General features: G+C 32.4%; 3 protein-coding genes across 3 annotated transcripts; 1 reads left to right on the forward strand and 2 right to left on the reverse strand.

Moving 5' to 3' along the window:
* Positions 1-1,488: 1,488 nt before the first annotated feature.
* On the reverse strand, positions 1,489-5,931 carry LOC149654183 (uncharacterized). Its single transcript, XM_089845599.1, has 8 exons — positions 5,578-5,931; positions 4,929-5,036; positions 4,612-4,782; positions 4,413-4,538; positions 3,202-3,322; positions 2,745-2,799; positions 2,148-2,462; positions 1,489-1,686 (listed from the first exon to the last, which is right to left on the reverse strand). Exons 1-8 carry the CDS (start codon positions 5,624-5,626, stop codon positions 1,609-1,611), a joined length of 1,023 nt encoding a protein of 340 aa, XP_089701725.1. The 5' UTR covers positions 5,627-5,931; the 3' UTR covers positions 1,489-1,608.
* An 830-nt stretch (positions 5,932-6,761) lies between these two features.
* On the reverse strand, positions 6,762-9,702 carry LOC149654184 (uncharacterized). Its single transcript, XM_089845601.1, has 3 exons — positions 9,344-9,702; positions 8,317-8,677; positions 6,762-8,230 (listed from the first exon to the last, which is right to left on the reverse strand). The coding sequence occupies exons 1-3, from the start codon at positions 9,421-9,423 to the stop codon at positions 8,180-8,182; spliced, it is 492 nt and encodes a 163-aa protein (XP_089701727.1). The 5' UTR covers positions 9,424-9,702; the 3' UTR covers positions 6,762-8,179.
* Positions 9,703-10,013: 311 nt separating this feature from the next.
* On the forward strand, positions 10,014-14,212 carry LOC149654185 (zinc finger CCCH domain-containing protein 15). The gene is made up of 7 exons (XM_089845598.1): positions 10,014-10,161; positions 10,424-10,522; positions 10,616-10,709; positions 11,456-11,596; positions 11,675-11,766; positions 11,845-12,096; positions 13,452-14,212. Exons 1-7 carry the CDS (start codon positions 10,090-10,092, stop codon positions 13,911-13,913), a joined length of 1,212 nt encoding a protein of 403 aa, XP_089701724.1. The 5' UTR covers positions 10,014-10,089; the 3' UTR covers positions 13,914-14,212.
* The last annotated feature ends 18 nt before the right edge of the window (positions 14,213-14,230 follow it).

Below are 14,230 nucleotides of genomic sequence, written 5' to 3' on the forward strand. Positions count from 1 at the left end.
GGACCACACCCGTGATTAAAATTATAGCATTTGCCAATTGGATCTGATTAAATCTCCATTGATTTAGAGTTAAACGCTGTTAATTTTGCTAAAATTTCTGTTAGTTCCGATTAACTGGCCTTTTAATACCGATTAATTAGCCGTTAATTCCGTTTAAATCGCCCGTTAATGTCGGTTAATTCCGGTTAAATCGTCCGTTAATTCCGGTTAAATCGCCCCGTTAATTCCGTTTAAATCGCCAGTTAATTCCGTTTAATTCGCCCGTTAATTCCGCTTAATTCGCCCGTTAATTCCGTTTAATTCGCCCGTTAATTCCGTTTAATTCGCCCGTTAATTAAATTTAAATCGCCATTAAATAGCCGCTAATTTCTTTATTAAAATTATGTTATGATAATCCATGAACATTATTTTATAAAAATAGCGTATTAAATAATGCATTATCGACAATAATAAGGGTAATTTTCTCATTCAATATCGAGCTATCACTGTGTACTAAGGGTATGTTTATTATAAATCGACTTAATGTTACAGCGCGCCGAAATGTCCGAGAGATAATACAAATGTTTAGATGTTATCCTTACCTTTTGACGATCGTGTTTTGTATGCTTTTAAAAGTCGTTTCTCTTGTTTCAAGCCACATTCAGTGACGTATTTGTTTCTCCGCCTTTTAGCATTACTAATTTCGCGTGTTACTTAACATGCATGTTCCATTGGACGATTAATGTTAGGACGGTTTCACCGTGGACTATTGATGTACCGTAACTGTAAACTTTTCTGTGCATGCACGTACAAAAGAAATTCCAGGCGGTGCCGTGAACAAATAAAAAAATTTTCTTAACTTAAAATGCATTAATAGTTAAATATTGCTTTGTTAGGGGCTTAACTATTACACGGTAATAAAAACCTTTCGATTCCAGTCCCTGTTGATCGAGAGTTATTGTTAGAAAAAGGATCTCATTTACCAAAAACACGGGTAGTTGACCATTTAGATTTATGTTATTATGTTCTGTTTTTAAGGGCTTGTCGCTATTTAATGAAAAACCTGTACAATATTTTTGTCATTAGTAAGCCCTCAAACACTACAAGGAGGTTTATTTCTCCTCCCCGTAAAGGCGTTTACATGTTTCAAAATAAAACAGCACAAGATAAATTAAAACCATGAAGAATTTATAATAAATTTGTGTTTTTGCCAGTAAAATCAAATACATATTTCATAGTATAATAAAATTTATTGATCATAATATAGAAAAAACGTGCTTTTTCGTGAGAAAATTTGAGCTTTACATCAATTTGATTAAGAAACTCTTTATATTATTTTGTAGAGAAAATGGCATTATTTCAATTATTTATTTGAAAATGTAGATAAATTGAAAAAGTGAGAAAAGTATTTTTTTTTCTTTAACAATCAACAATGAATAGAAATAGGCAAAACTTTTGAGGTTGTTTTTTATAATATATATATATATATTATATATTATATATTATATATTATATATTATATATTATATATTATATATAAGAAGGCGTTTAGTATTTTCATTTATATATAAAGTGTTACAGGCATTTTATTTATAATTATTAAATTATTAAAACAATTCAACGGCGATTTTATACTTCGACGGTGGGCTTTGAATTTTCAATATTTTGCATAGCTTCGATATACGTAGGCGGAGATTCCACATTAGGCTAAAAATAACATCAAAGAAAAAACTCGATAAAGGTTTTTACATTAATAGAAAATAAACAAATTACGGTTTTCAATAAAAAATAAATTCCAATATCAAAATATACTTAAAAGGTCTCTTTTTAAAAAATTGCGTTAGCTTTTCATATTATTTGCCTACAAGTTTCCAAGGCAACGCGTTCGGATCTATAAACTAAAACTCCTAGCGTGGAAATCTTTCTAAAGACCGTACGCGTTTACCCCTCTTGTGTTGATCGACATAAAATTCAAGATGAAACACGAAAAGCACGAAAGCCTTATTTCGTAGATAAATTTAACGAGTTTAAGAAATTGAAGTTTAGCGGTCTTGACATAAGATCTTTTAAGTTTGGCGCGTAAAAATCAAAATAGGCTTAATTTTTACAATTTCATGCGGCAATTAAACATGTTAAAAATGTCTAGCGCTACTAGTAGTTTTCCTTACCTCGACAGAACTGTAAGGTGGTGGCAGATCAGGTGGTATCTCGGGAGAACTGCGTGGAGATGGTACCACTAGTAAAACCGGATGATTCTCTAGTCCAATGGGGTAACCTCCGGTACTGGATCGGTGTGGCGTATTGGCTCTAGGCGAAAGGCGATGAGGCGATAGAGAGTTTGGCTGCGGGGAACGACCCCCTGAACTCGTAGAGACTCGCGAAGAGGAGGAACGTTGAGGCGATCGGTGAGGTGATCGGTGTGGAGATCGATGCGGCGATCGATGAGGCGACCGATTCGGAGATCGCGGTAAAGAATTCAATCTCTGCAAATATCAATTCGCAGAAAGAAGGTACATTGACCGTTGCATTGACTTAATAGCCTTAAACCTTTCGCGGTAAAAATTATTCTAAAAACCGTTCTATCTTTTTAATATTTGAGTTAGTTTGATTTCGAACTGTTTGGTATAATTTACTGTATTTAATATTAATCGGAATATACAGTGTGGATCGGATAAGGCGAACACTTACACAAATAACAAAAAGTTGGGTTTGTTGTGCTTCTATCCCTTTAAACAAGACATCAAATTAGGTTTAAGAAAACTTACGCTTGGTGGCCTTCTTATGTTGGGTGGTTCGATCGCTTCTGAGGCTTCTATTTGTCTGTAAATATATATATACCCAGACTTAAATTCGATTTAATTCAGTGGAAAGAAAAAAAATTCACTTTAAAACAAGAATTTAAAGTAAAGGCTTGAAGCTCTGACTCACGCGTTGTCTTACGCCTATCTAATTTTTAAGTGGCCTCAAAGGGAGTATAAGTAAAGTAGACCCACAAATTTAAACATGTTCTTAACAGATATTAGGGGATTAGTGCTAATTATGTTAACAGACAAGTGCATTTTGGCTCAACAAAAACTTCAATTGCTTTCTGCTCCCTTTAATAGATAGTTCCGAACTACTCTAATGGAAATGTTTTCGGCGGTGAATCAGAGATTCTAGGGATTCTAGATTTTCGCCTGGACCCGAATTTAAAAGGAATAAAACATAAATAAAACTACTCACAACATCATAGCGTATCGCCCAAGTCTGTAGACTAAATACATTACTAAAGGAATAAGTGCCAAAACCATAGAAAAAATATAAGGCTGGTAGGCTTCGGCGTTGCTTCTTCCATCGTAAGCGTCTGAGAAAGTATAGAGATAAAAAAAATTAAAATATAGTTTAGAAAGTGGGACATCTTGTTGAGAGATAAAAAAAATTTATATCCAAAATTCACCCGAAAAGATTTATTCAATTTAAACGTAGGTCATGCGTAAATTTTAAAGGAATTATGCCAAAATTTATCGCATCAAAATATTATGTTAAATAGTTTTTACAGGGAGTCTCATTTTAAAATAAATGGAAGGAATAAATTTGCCCAATTTTAATTTTTTTTATGGAGGATAATTTTCTTCTACACACGTTAGCGTGGGGCGAATTAAGTTTTTTTTACAGTAAATAAGATAGTTTCTGCCTTTTTTACATTTATCTTGATGTTAAAACTGAATATCGTAGCGCTTATCGAATTTATTCCTTCCTTCTCTTTTAAGACATACAACTCCCTGATTTTTAAATCGCCCAAAAATAATTAAATAACTTATATGTAGCATCGTAACATTTATAAAGTACTTTTGAAATCTGAAAATATTTAAGTTTATTTAGCGAAGGAATGTTAATTTAAATTTGTTTAATTAAAATTAAAATTTAATTATATGATGTATGTAGAACGGGGGAAAACGCATAAAGGCTCTCTATTAGATTTCAATGTTAAAGCATACGCCTGTTAGAGGTATTTTTCGCGAACAGGGATGTATTGCGGGTAAAACATTCCTACAGGCGTTCTATGGAAAACTAATGCTAACGGTTCATCCTGGTGGGATGCTTTCCGTGAAGGCACAAATTTAATTTTTTTAATGCAAATAATTAAACATGTAGAAATAGTTAATGTTAAAACATTCCTTCGCATTACAATAATTTAAGTTAAAAAATCCATGCTTTATTTAAAAGTATTTAAAAGTCGAAATTTAACAAAAAAAATATATTTTTTCTTAAATACTTGTAACAATTTACTTTTATGGGATCCTTCATTTGCTATTTAAAATAAGTTAATTGTTTACTTAAAATTAATCTACTCTATTAGGTATTAATTGATATAAAATTATCTTTAAGAATCTTGCAAATTAGCCTCATTATTATTATCGTGAATAATTTTAAAAATAAAATTCACACCATACCTGGTTGAATGTCGTGCTTTTTAGTTGGCGGTCGTGCTGGTGATGTAGTTCCCTTGGTTCTTTTTGTAGTTCCTGTTGTTGTCTCTATAGGGGTTTCCGTATCTTCAAAAGGATCGCTAGCCGCATCTGTCAGAATAAAATATTGAATTTTTATATTTTTGTTGTAGACATTGCATTGAGATCTATTATCAAAATGTACCTTTCTGAATAGATGATCCATTGTTACAATAAGGTATACCTATAGTATTACCTGTAACAACTGAACAAGAGCTTTCTTTGACTATTAGCGTACAATGATGAGTAACGCAAGTATAACTTGATTCTGACGGGCATTGAAACCCCACTCCTTCACCACATTCCATAGGTTGTCCTGCATAAAGTTGTAGGTTTAATTGTGTTATAACGAATTTTTAAGCTTAAACGTATCAAGGTTTGTGTAGAGATCTATTAAGTGGCTTATGCCTCCAGGCTTTCAATAATCTCTGTACCAAACCTTGATTATATTAATTAACATACCATCTTTGCAAAATATATCATTTGTTATATTACAACGATATATGCATCCCGAGAAATTATAATCCACTTGAATATTATTTTTACATACATTTGAAGCATAAATAAAATCTAAATGAGAAATTAAATACATTCATAAATCCATATCTATTGAAGTCATCATCAGCTAATCTATATTATCGTAGAAAAAAATAAAGGGGACACGTGGAATGAAATACTTTTATCATATTTATTCGTCAGTTTACTAGAGTACCCGCCCACTTTGCGAATTATCATCATCCTTAGACATTAGAGGTGAGGAGAGAAAGATTCTCTGTCTCGCATCTATTTACTCCTGCTATTAATTATTTATTTAAAGCAATATCTAATTAATTTAATCTTAAAATGATTATTAGATGTCGCTATTTACAAACCGAGAATCACCCTAAAATTATTGGGAAAATTTCAAATCCATATTTTCAGGATTCCCTTATTGAACAATTAAACTATTTTTTAGGCTTAAGGTTATATTAAACCGGTATCTTAATGCATATTTATTGAAATTGATGTACAAAAATGCATTCACGTTGTTTCAAGCATTAACGAGTGCAAATAAACGGATTTCAAAGCATTTTAAGCCTTATTAAAAATAGATAAGCGTGGCATTACTTACTTGAGAAACAGGTAAAAAACTGTATAAAAATGACAACTACGTAGTTCATTTATATGTCATGAAATGAAATAGGGGTATGATGTACTAATGTTACCAATATTCATAACACTTTTAAATAAACGCTACTACATTGTGGACGCGTCATAATCTAGCTTAGACTAGGTTCCATCCATTTTGACACTGTACTATTCTGGATAGTGTACGGGCGATACGCCCGCCGCCAGCCAGTGTAGTCTAAGTTCCTGATATTGATCGCTTAGTTTCTACTTTACAAGGTCTCTACAATTCTAGATACTGCATAACCATTAGTACTCATGTAGAGCTTTTGCTTTTTGAGTTCTGTGAAGAAAAAAGAACCAATAACATGCAATATATCGATTTAATCAGCTTGCGCCATCCTTTGGTGTGTGACTGGTTTAATTATGTTCGTTAAGCGTTAATTGACCACGCATTGTCGTTAATGATAATTTTTCGGATCTTATACTAAAGCTTCCTTGAAAGTGAACATTTTACATTATTTTTCTATTCCTAACGTTTCAAGTTGTAGACAAAGGCAAGGAACGCGGAAAGGGAACTTAATTTAAGAAACATGACAAGTGGTAACTCGTAATTATTTGACCCAAACCCTTTTGACTCCACGCGCTGTAGTATCTCTACTTACAAATCGGCTTTTTTGAGTCTAGTACCTGGTAGTAGCTAAGACTCAAAGACACTATCGGGCATAAATCATTTTATTCCATCAGGGATAGATTTAATTTTAGAAGTAGGAATGGAGAACGGTTAGTATTTACTTCAGTCCGACTCATAGCCCAGTATAGAGCCCCTCCCTCCAACACGTAACGAAAAGTTTAAATTATCTTATTGTCTCACTTAAACTACGTTTTGATGACGTTACTGACGGGGACGGAGAAAAATACGTAATTCCCTTTTACCTCTGTTGCTATGACGTGCCTCTTCTATCATGTCGCTATGACCCGCCTCTTCTTTCATACCCCTCAGTCCCGTGGAAGGGGTCCGGGACTTTGACGCGCGCCCACATTACTTGGTTCTCCATTCCTACTTCTAAAATTAAATCTATCCCTGATTCCATCTATAAATATTTTTGTCATTGCCAGTAGACAGTAAAATTCTATTAGAAATTAAGAATTTAGGCTTAATAAAATGAACCACAAGACAAAAATGTGTACTCTGATTAGCAATTTCAATTTTATTCAATATTGTTAGTATTAAAACAATGTTTTTGAAAATTGTACAAAACTATAACTACCGTAACAAGTACGTTTCGTTTTTTATTTTTTATTTAATTAGTAACAATTTTAAAGGGGGGAACTTTTCTAATTACAAGCCTTGAAAAAAAGTTTTATTTACAATTTGTATATAGTATATGCAAAAATGGATCATTTTATGTACAGGAAATTTGCAATTTCATTATATAGCTTTTTTAACACTACACACATGGAAAATTAAAACTCTAAAAGTACTTGGTCCTTTTTAATTATTTTTTTAAGATAAATTAGATTAAAAGAGATTTCAATCTTATCTAAAAACGGAGTTTTTAAATACAATTCGTTTTATGGAATAGTTATAACATTGTTTTTGGAAATGTAATGTTAGAATATACTTTTTTTGACACCACTATAATAGTTAACACATTTACCATTTAAGTTTATAAATGAACTTTATGAAATACTCAAGCTTTTATTTCTTTTTTCAAGCTTAAAAAGATATTTTAGGCTAAAACTTAAGTACTGGGTGTTGACTTAATTGTTTATGCCAACCAATTAAAGTGCTTATCACAACAGATGCCCGTAAACTCCACCAATAAGGATAGAGTAAGATTTTGGGGGTTAACCAATGAGATTCTGAAACTAATTTGTTCGGTAGGTCTAATCATAGCCAACTCGATCACGCAATCGACAACGTGAAGCATGCAGGCCCACTCGATCGCGCAATCGACAACATGAAGCATGCAGGCCCACTCGATCACGTAATCGACAAAGTGAAGCATGTAGGCCCGACAACGTGAAGCAGGGAGGCCAACTCGATCACGCAATCGACAACGTGAAGCAGGGAGGCCAACTCGATCACGCAATCGACAACGTGAAGCAGGGAGGCCAACTCGATCACGCAATCGACAACGTGAAGCATGCAGGCCCACTCGATCACGAAATCGACAACATGAAGCATGCAGGCCCACTCGATCACGCAATCGACAACATGAAGCATGCAGGCCCACTCGATCACGCAATGGACAACGTGAAGCTGCATGCATGCACTATAGAAGCATGCCTGACTACGCCATGTTGCGCGTGATTGAGTGGGCTATCGTCTAATAGAAATTAGGTCAGGTAATTTGATTACTTAGAAAAGTAAAAAATACAGCTAAAAGCATTTTTCTCTTCATAAAAATTATAAAACAATTGTGAAAAGCACAATTAAATTTTTATGTATGTATTTATGTACAATTAAAAACAAGATGTAGCTGGGCACTTGGCTTTATCCTAAAATCCCTCCCCATGAGGTTATAGCTACCAATTTGACTTAAACTTTTTAATAACAAATATTTAAAATCCTATAGCTTAAAATCTCCGCGTTTTTGATACTATCTTGGGCTCTTTAGAGCTTCAATATAAGATGGTGGTGGATCCAGAAGCTTAATTAATTATTAATGAATACCAATTTTAATTGTATACTAAGTAGGTTATAAAACTAAACTATTTAAAAGGAGAAAATTCTTACCTCTGAAGCCACCACATAAGATGGTGGTAAATCTGGTACAGGTTGATTAGGATTTATTGGGCTTTGAACACTCGCGACACCTGTAAAATTTTGGTTAGGCCATTGCTGATAATGCCTTAATGAAGCTACTCCTCCGTGAGTTGCAGGGTGATTAATACCAAAACCCATCATAGATGCGGGAATAGCACCCGATTGTATTGGTTGGCTAAAATTTGTTGGCCTTGTGTTATAAGGTAATTGGGAATTTGATGCGCTAGGAAAGTAATTTGAGCTTTGTAAAGGGTCTGGATTGTAAGGCAAGTGTGTTGATAATGAAGTTGTTGTAGAATGCTGGGTTGTTTGCAAATTTGTATTTTCGTATCTGTTATAAAATACACTTTATTTACAAACTAAGGGCATGGATAAAGAATAGAGTAGTGGCACTCCATGTTAACTACCCATAGAGCTTAATACAGTCAAAGGCAAGTAGGTGCCATTACTCTATGCGCGTGAGGAAATTTGTTTTCACGCTATAGGATAGGCAACTCCCAATCTGGATACACTCTGTTACAACATCAGTTGTCAGCACGCGCAAAGCTTGGTCTCTATGTAACGTAGCTTTGTACGTGCTGTCAAGAGACAAAAAACTTCAGGATCTTCAGGATTTAAAATATCCGCGAGTTTTTTAGCTGGAGTGCACGGACCTCTAGGCCTTAGTTTCAAATACGTGCAGACAGCAGTAGGCTGTTGTATACAATTTCACACCTATTTGAAACTAAGGCCTAGAGGTCCGTGCACTCCAGCTAAAAAACTCGCGGATATTTTAAATCCTGAAGATCCTGAAGTTTTGACAGCACATGCAAAGCTACGTTACATAGAGACCTAGGTTTACGCGTGCTGACAACTGATGTTGTAACAGAGTATATACAGAATAAGCTGTCGCCCGAGATAGGGAGTTGCCTATCCTATAGCGTTAAAACCATTTCCGTACGCGCATTCTTTATCCATGCTAAGGGTTTGAAAAATTATTAAAGAAATTACAACATACCTTCTTATGCAGCATTTTAAAACGATTATAAATAATACTATGACACAAGTGAGGAGGCCAACCGCGATTATGAAGCTCATTACATGTACTATAATTTATATAAGCTTTCAAATTTCAAAATTTAGACAGAACTTGCAGGGGTTTTCTATGGTGAACAATTTTAAGGCTTACTTTACATAACATTAAATAGTTACGTTATTAGTAGTGACTCATTCAGAAACTGTTTTGAATTTGAACAAATTGCGTATGTTTAATTATTACACAAGAGCGAGTAATCTATTAATTATCCTGTACACTCTCATCCCGTCATGTACAGGAAGTACAACTTGTCTTCTGTCAATATTTTCTCTCAAGGTCCCGTAATTTTTTTCCAAGTATTTCATCAGGGATGGAAATAAGTATTGCAAAGTAATTTTTATAAAATACTTCTTAAGGTATATTTGTGGCTCTAAACCGTTTTAAATAGTAAATTTAAAGTAAAAAGTGGTTTATTTTATACAACGCAGAATTTAATTAATCTGTTAAACAACTTAAGGTCATTCAACCTATTTCGTACCAAGCACTGAACGCACTAAAGGTATGGAAAGCGAAGATCGGGTAGTTTTGGTGCGGTCCGGTGCTTACACTTGAAGTACCGTTTTCTCACAAAGTTCGCTTGTTTGTGGAATTAAAGCGGAAGATTCTTTTTTGTAGATTTGCATAATTCGTGTGTGTGTGTGTAGTTCAGTAGTTGGCATGCGAGCGAAATGCCGCCGAAAAAGAAGGCTCCAGAACCTAGTAAAAAGGCTGATTTGAAGAAAAAAGAGAAGATTATTGAAGTAAGATAACTTCTATTGATTAATAAGAAATATAAAAACTCCATACATTAAATTTGCAAAGGCCTGAATATCGCAAAATTGACAATACGGCCTAAGACCAAGGCTTAGCTATGATAATGTAATGTTAGGCTTAACTTTGTATTGAAATTGCCATGCAGAAAGCTCGAGGAATTGTGGGGGAAGGCGGATGGGGGTCAAAATATTCGGGGAATTAAATTTAATAAATAATTTCAATTATTTTCTTTTTATTTTTCGTTATTAGGATAAAACCTTTGGATTAAAAAATAAAAAAGGTGCTAAAAATCAGAAATTCATCCAGCAAGTCCAAAATCAAGTCAAGCAAGGAAACCAACCTAAGAAGGTATGTTTTTTTTTCTTCTGAAATATATGAAGCATAGGGTATCATTACCGCATTGCATTTTCAATTGTTGAACATTATATAAAAAAAAATCAGTTAGATGATCCAAAAAAGAAAGATGAGAAGAAGAAGGAGGCAGATGAACTGAATCAGCTTTTTAAACCTGTTGTAACACAGAAGGTTGAAAAGGGTATGTTTTCCTTAAACTTTATGTTTTATATAATAAAAATAAATAATAATAATATAATAAATATATAAATATAAATATAAATATAAATATATAAATATAAATATAAATATATAAATATAAATATGTATATATAAATATAAATATATAAATATAAATATATATATATATAAATATAAATATATAAATATAAATATATAAATATAAATATATATATATAAATATAAATATATAAATATATAAATATAAATATAAATATATAAATATAAATATGTATATATAAATATAAATATATATATATATATAAATATAAATATATAAATATAAATATATAAATATAAATATATAAATATAAATATAAATATATAAATATATATATATAAATATAAATATATAAATATATAAATATATAAATATAAATATATAAATATAAATATGTATATATAAATATAAATATATAAATATAAATATGTATATATAAATATAAATATAAATATGTATATATATATATAAATATAAATATATAAATATAAATATGTATATATAAATATAAATATATAAATATAAATATAAATATATAAATATAAATATATAAATATAAATATGTATATATAAATATAAATATATAAATATAAATATATAAATATATAAATATAAATATAAATATAAATATATAAATATAAATATATAAATATAATAATATAATAAAAATAAAAATCTATGGTAACTATTATTTTGTTTTTGTACAGGTACTGATCCAAAATCAGTTTTATGCGCGTTTTTTAAACAAGGCCATTGTTCTAAGGGTGATAAATGTAAATTTTCTCATGATCCCAATGTTGAAAGGAAAGGTGAAAAGAAAAATGTCTATTGTGACATTAGAGATGAAGGTAATTAATGTTTTTCTTCTATAGATAATTAATTATTGTTTAATTTAATTATCATAATTAATCTTTATTTTTACTTAGACAAAATGGAAAATTGGGACGAGGAAAAGTTAAAAGAAGTAGTAGAGAAAAAACACGGAGAGGCTGAAAGAAAAATGCCAAAAACCACAATTGTAACTAAGAGTTATAGTGTTTTAATTTTAATTACTCTGTACTAATTAATTTTATTTATTTATTTATTTATTTAATAGATTTGTAAATACTTTTTGGATGCCCTTGAAAATAACAAATATGGATGGTTTTGGGAGTGTCCTAACGGAGGTTTAAAATGCCATTATCGTCACGCTCTTCCAAATGGTTTTGTACTCAATAAAGATAAGAAAAAGGTTGACAAAAAGGATGAACTATCCATTGAAGATTTAATAGAAAGGCAGCGGGCTCAACTTGGCAATAATTTGACAAGGATAACTCTAGAAACATTTATAGCTTGGAAGAAAAAGAAGGTAATTAGGTTAACAGGGTTCATACAAACCGGGAAAACCTGGAAAAATCAGGGAAATTTAGAATATTTAGTAAAATTCAGGGAAATCAGGGAAATTTTTGTCAAACAGGGGCCGAGTAATGAAGGAAAATGTTCATACAAACCTGGAAAACAGGGAAAACCTGGAAAAATCAGGGAAAAAATAGTCGACAAAAACCTCAGGGAAATTTAGAATATTTAGTAAACTTCAGGGAAATCAGGGAAATTTTTGTCAAACAGGGTCCGAGTAATGAAGGAAAATGTTCATAAACATCCCCTCCATAGGATTATTTACGTTACATTATATTTGGAGGCTCATAACTCTGGTTATATTAGAGATACGGGGATGTCCTTTGATTATGTTAAAAGTCCTATTTGCCCCCGTCCTTCAATAGCATTTGCTCCATAGGATACTCCATATATATATATGGGGAAAAACCTCATGGAAATCTCAGGGAAGTATATGGGGAAAAACCTCATGGAAATCTCAGGGAAGTATATGGGGAAAAACCTCATGGAAATCTCAGGGGAGTATATGGGGAAAAACCTCCCATAAATCTCAGGGAAGTATATGGGGAAAAACCTCCCATAAATCTCAGGGAAGTATATGGGGAAAAACCTCATGGAAATCTCAGGGAAGTATATATTGGGAAAAACCTCATGGAAATCTCAGGGAAGTACATGGGGAAAAACCGGGAAATCTCAGGGAAGTATATATTGGGAAAAACCTGGAAATATATGGGGAAAAACCTGGAAATCTCTGGGAAGTATATGGGGAAAAACCTCATGGAAATCTCAGGGAAGTATATGGGGAAAAACCTCATGGAAATCTCAGGGAAGTATATGGGAAAAAACCTCATGGAAATCTCAGGGAAGTATATGGGGAAAAACCGGGAAATCTCAGGGAAGTATATATTGGGAAAAACCTGGAAATATATGGGGAAAAACCTGGAAATCTCTGGGAATTATATGGTGAAAAACCTCATGGAAATCTCAGGGAAGTATATATTGGGAAAAACCTCATGGAAATCTCAGGGAAGTATATGGGGAAAAACCGGGAAATCTCAGGGAAGTATATATTGGGAAAAACCTGGAAATATATGGGGAAAAACCTGGAAATCTCTGGGAAGTATATGGGGAAAAACCTCATGGAAATCTCAGGGAAGTATATGGGGAAAAACCTCATGGAAATCTCAGGGAAGTATATGGGAAAAAACCTCATGGAAATCTCAGGGAAATTTGTTTTCTTCCAAAAGTTGTATGAACCATGTTAAAAATAATTAGGTTTTAAATTATATATATTTAACTTCCCCATTAAATCTTAATTAATTTTTACAGTTGAAAGAAAAACAAGAAAGGGAAAGAAACGAGCAAGATCGTAAAAGAGCAGAGTTCAAAGCCGGTAGAAATATTGGTCTCAGTGGAAGGGATATGTTCACGTTTAACCCTGAAATGGCTGATGACGATGCCATGGATGATGATGAGGCTGCTTTTGACATTTCCGGAAGTAATGACGGAGAAGATGGATCGGAAAATGAAAGAATTAAAGTGAATGAAATCACCTTGGAAAGCCTTATTGCCAGTGCGAGTGAATCTGATGCTGCTGGAATTACAGTTGTCGAGAAAAGGCATTGGCAATTAGAAAATAATATAACCGATGATAATCAAGTAAAGGATGCAGTAGGAGGAGGTGTTGGTGTTGGTGAAGAAGATGCTGTTCCAATAGATGAGAATCTTTTTGATGATGATGAAGATTTAGATGAATTAGAAGAAACGATCGATAAGTTAGATATTGAATAACGCAATCTGCTCTGTGACCTTTACCGATGAGTTTCGGTCATAATGATATGTATAAAATCTAAATAAAAGAATTTAAGGAAAAGAAAGTGAAATGTTTAAGGGGCGGGGCCGCAGAGCGCTGTCTCCTCCCCCCCAAACTATCATATGTCCCCCCACAAAACAAAACACAATGTCTAAATTCAATTGCATTATTTAAATTATGGTTTTTGTCAGACTTAATTTCTTTGATTTTGAAAAATTAAATAATGAATTGTGAGTATAGGTTTTTTAATGATTAAATAAACACAATTTAATTAAAATTCCTCAGCTTTTTAATT

The sequence above is a fragment of the Phalangium opilio genome, unplaced genomic scaffold (assembly GCF_054372755.1).
Source record: "Phalangium opilio isolate 3A_F unplaced genomic scaffold, DU_Popi_V2 ptg000079l_1, whole genome shotgun sequence".
In the NCBI taxonomy this organism is placed as follows: domain Eukaryota; kingdom Metazoa; phylum Arthropoda; class Arachnida; order Opiliones; family Phalangiidae; genus Phalangium; species Phalangium opilio.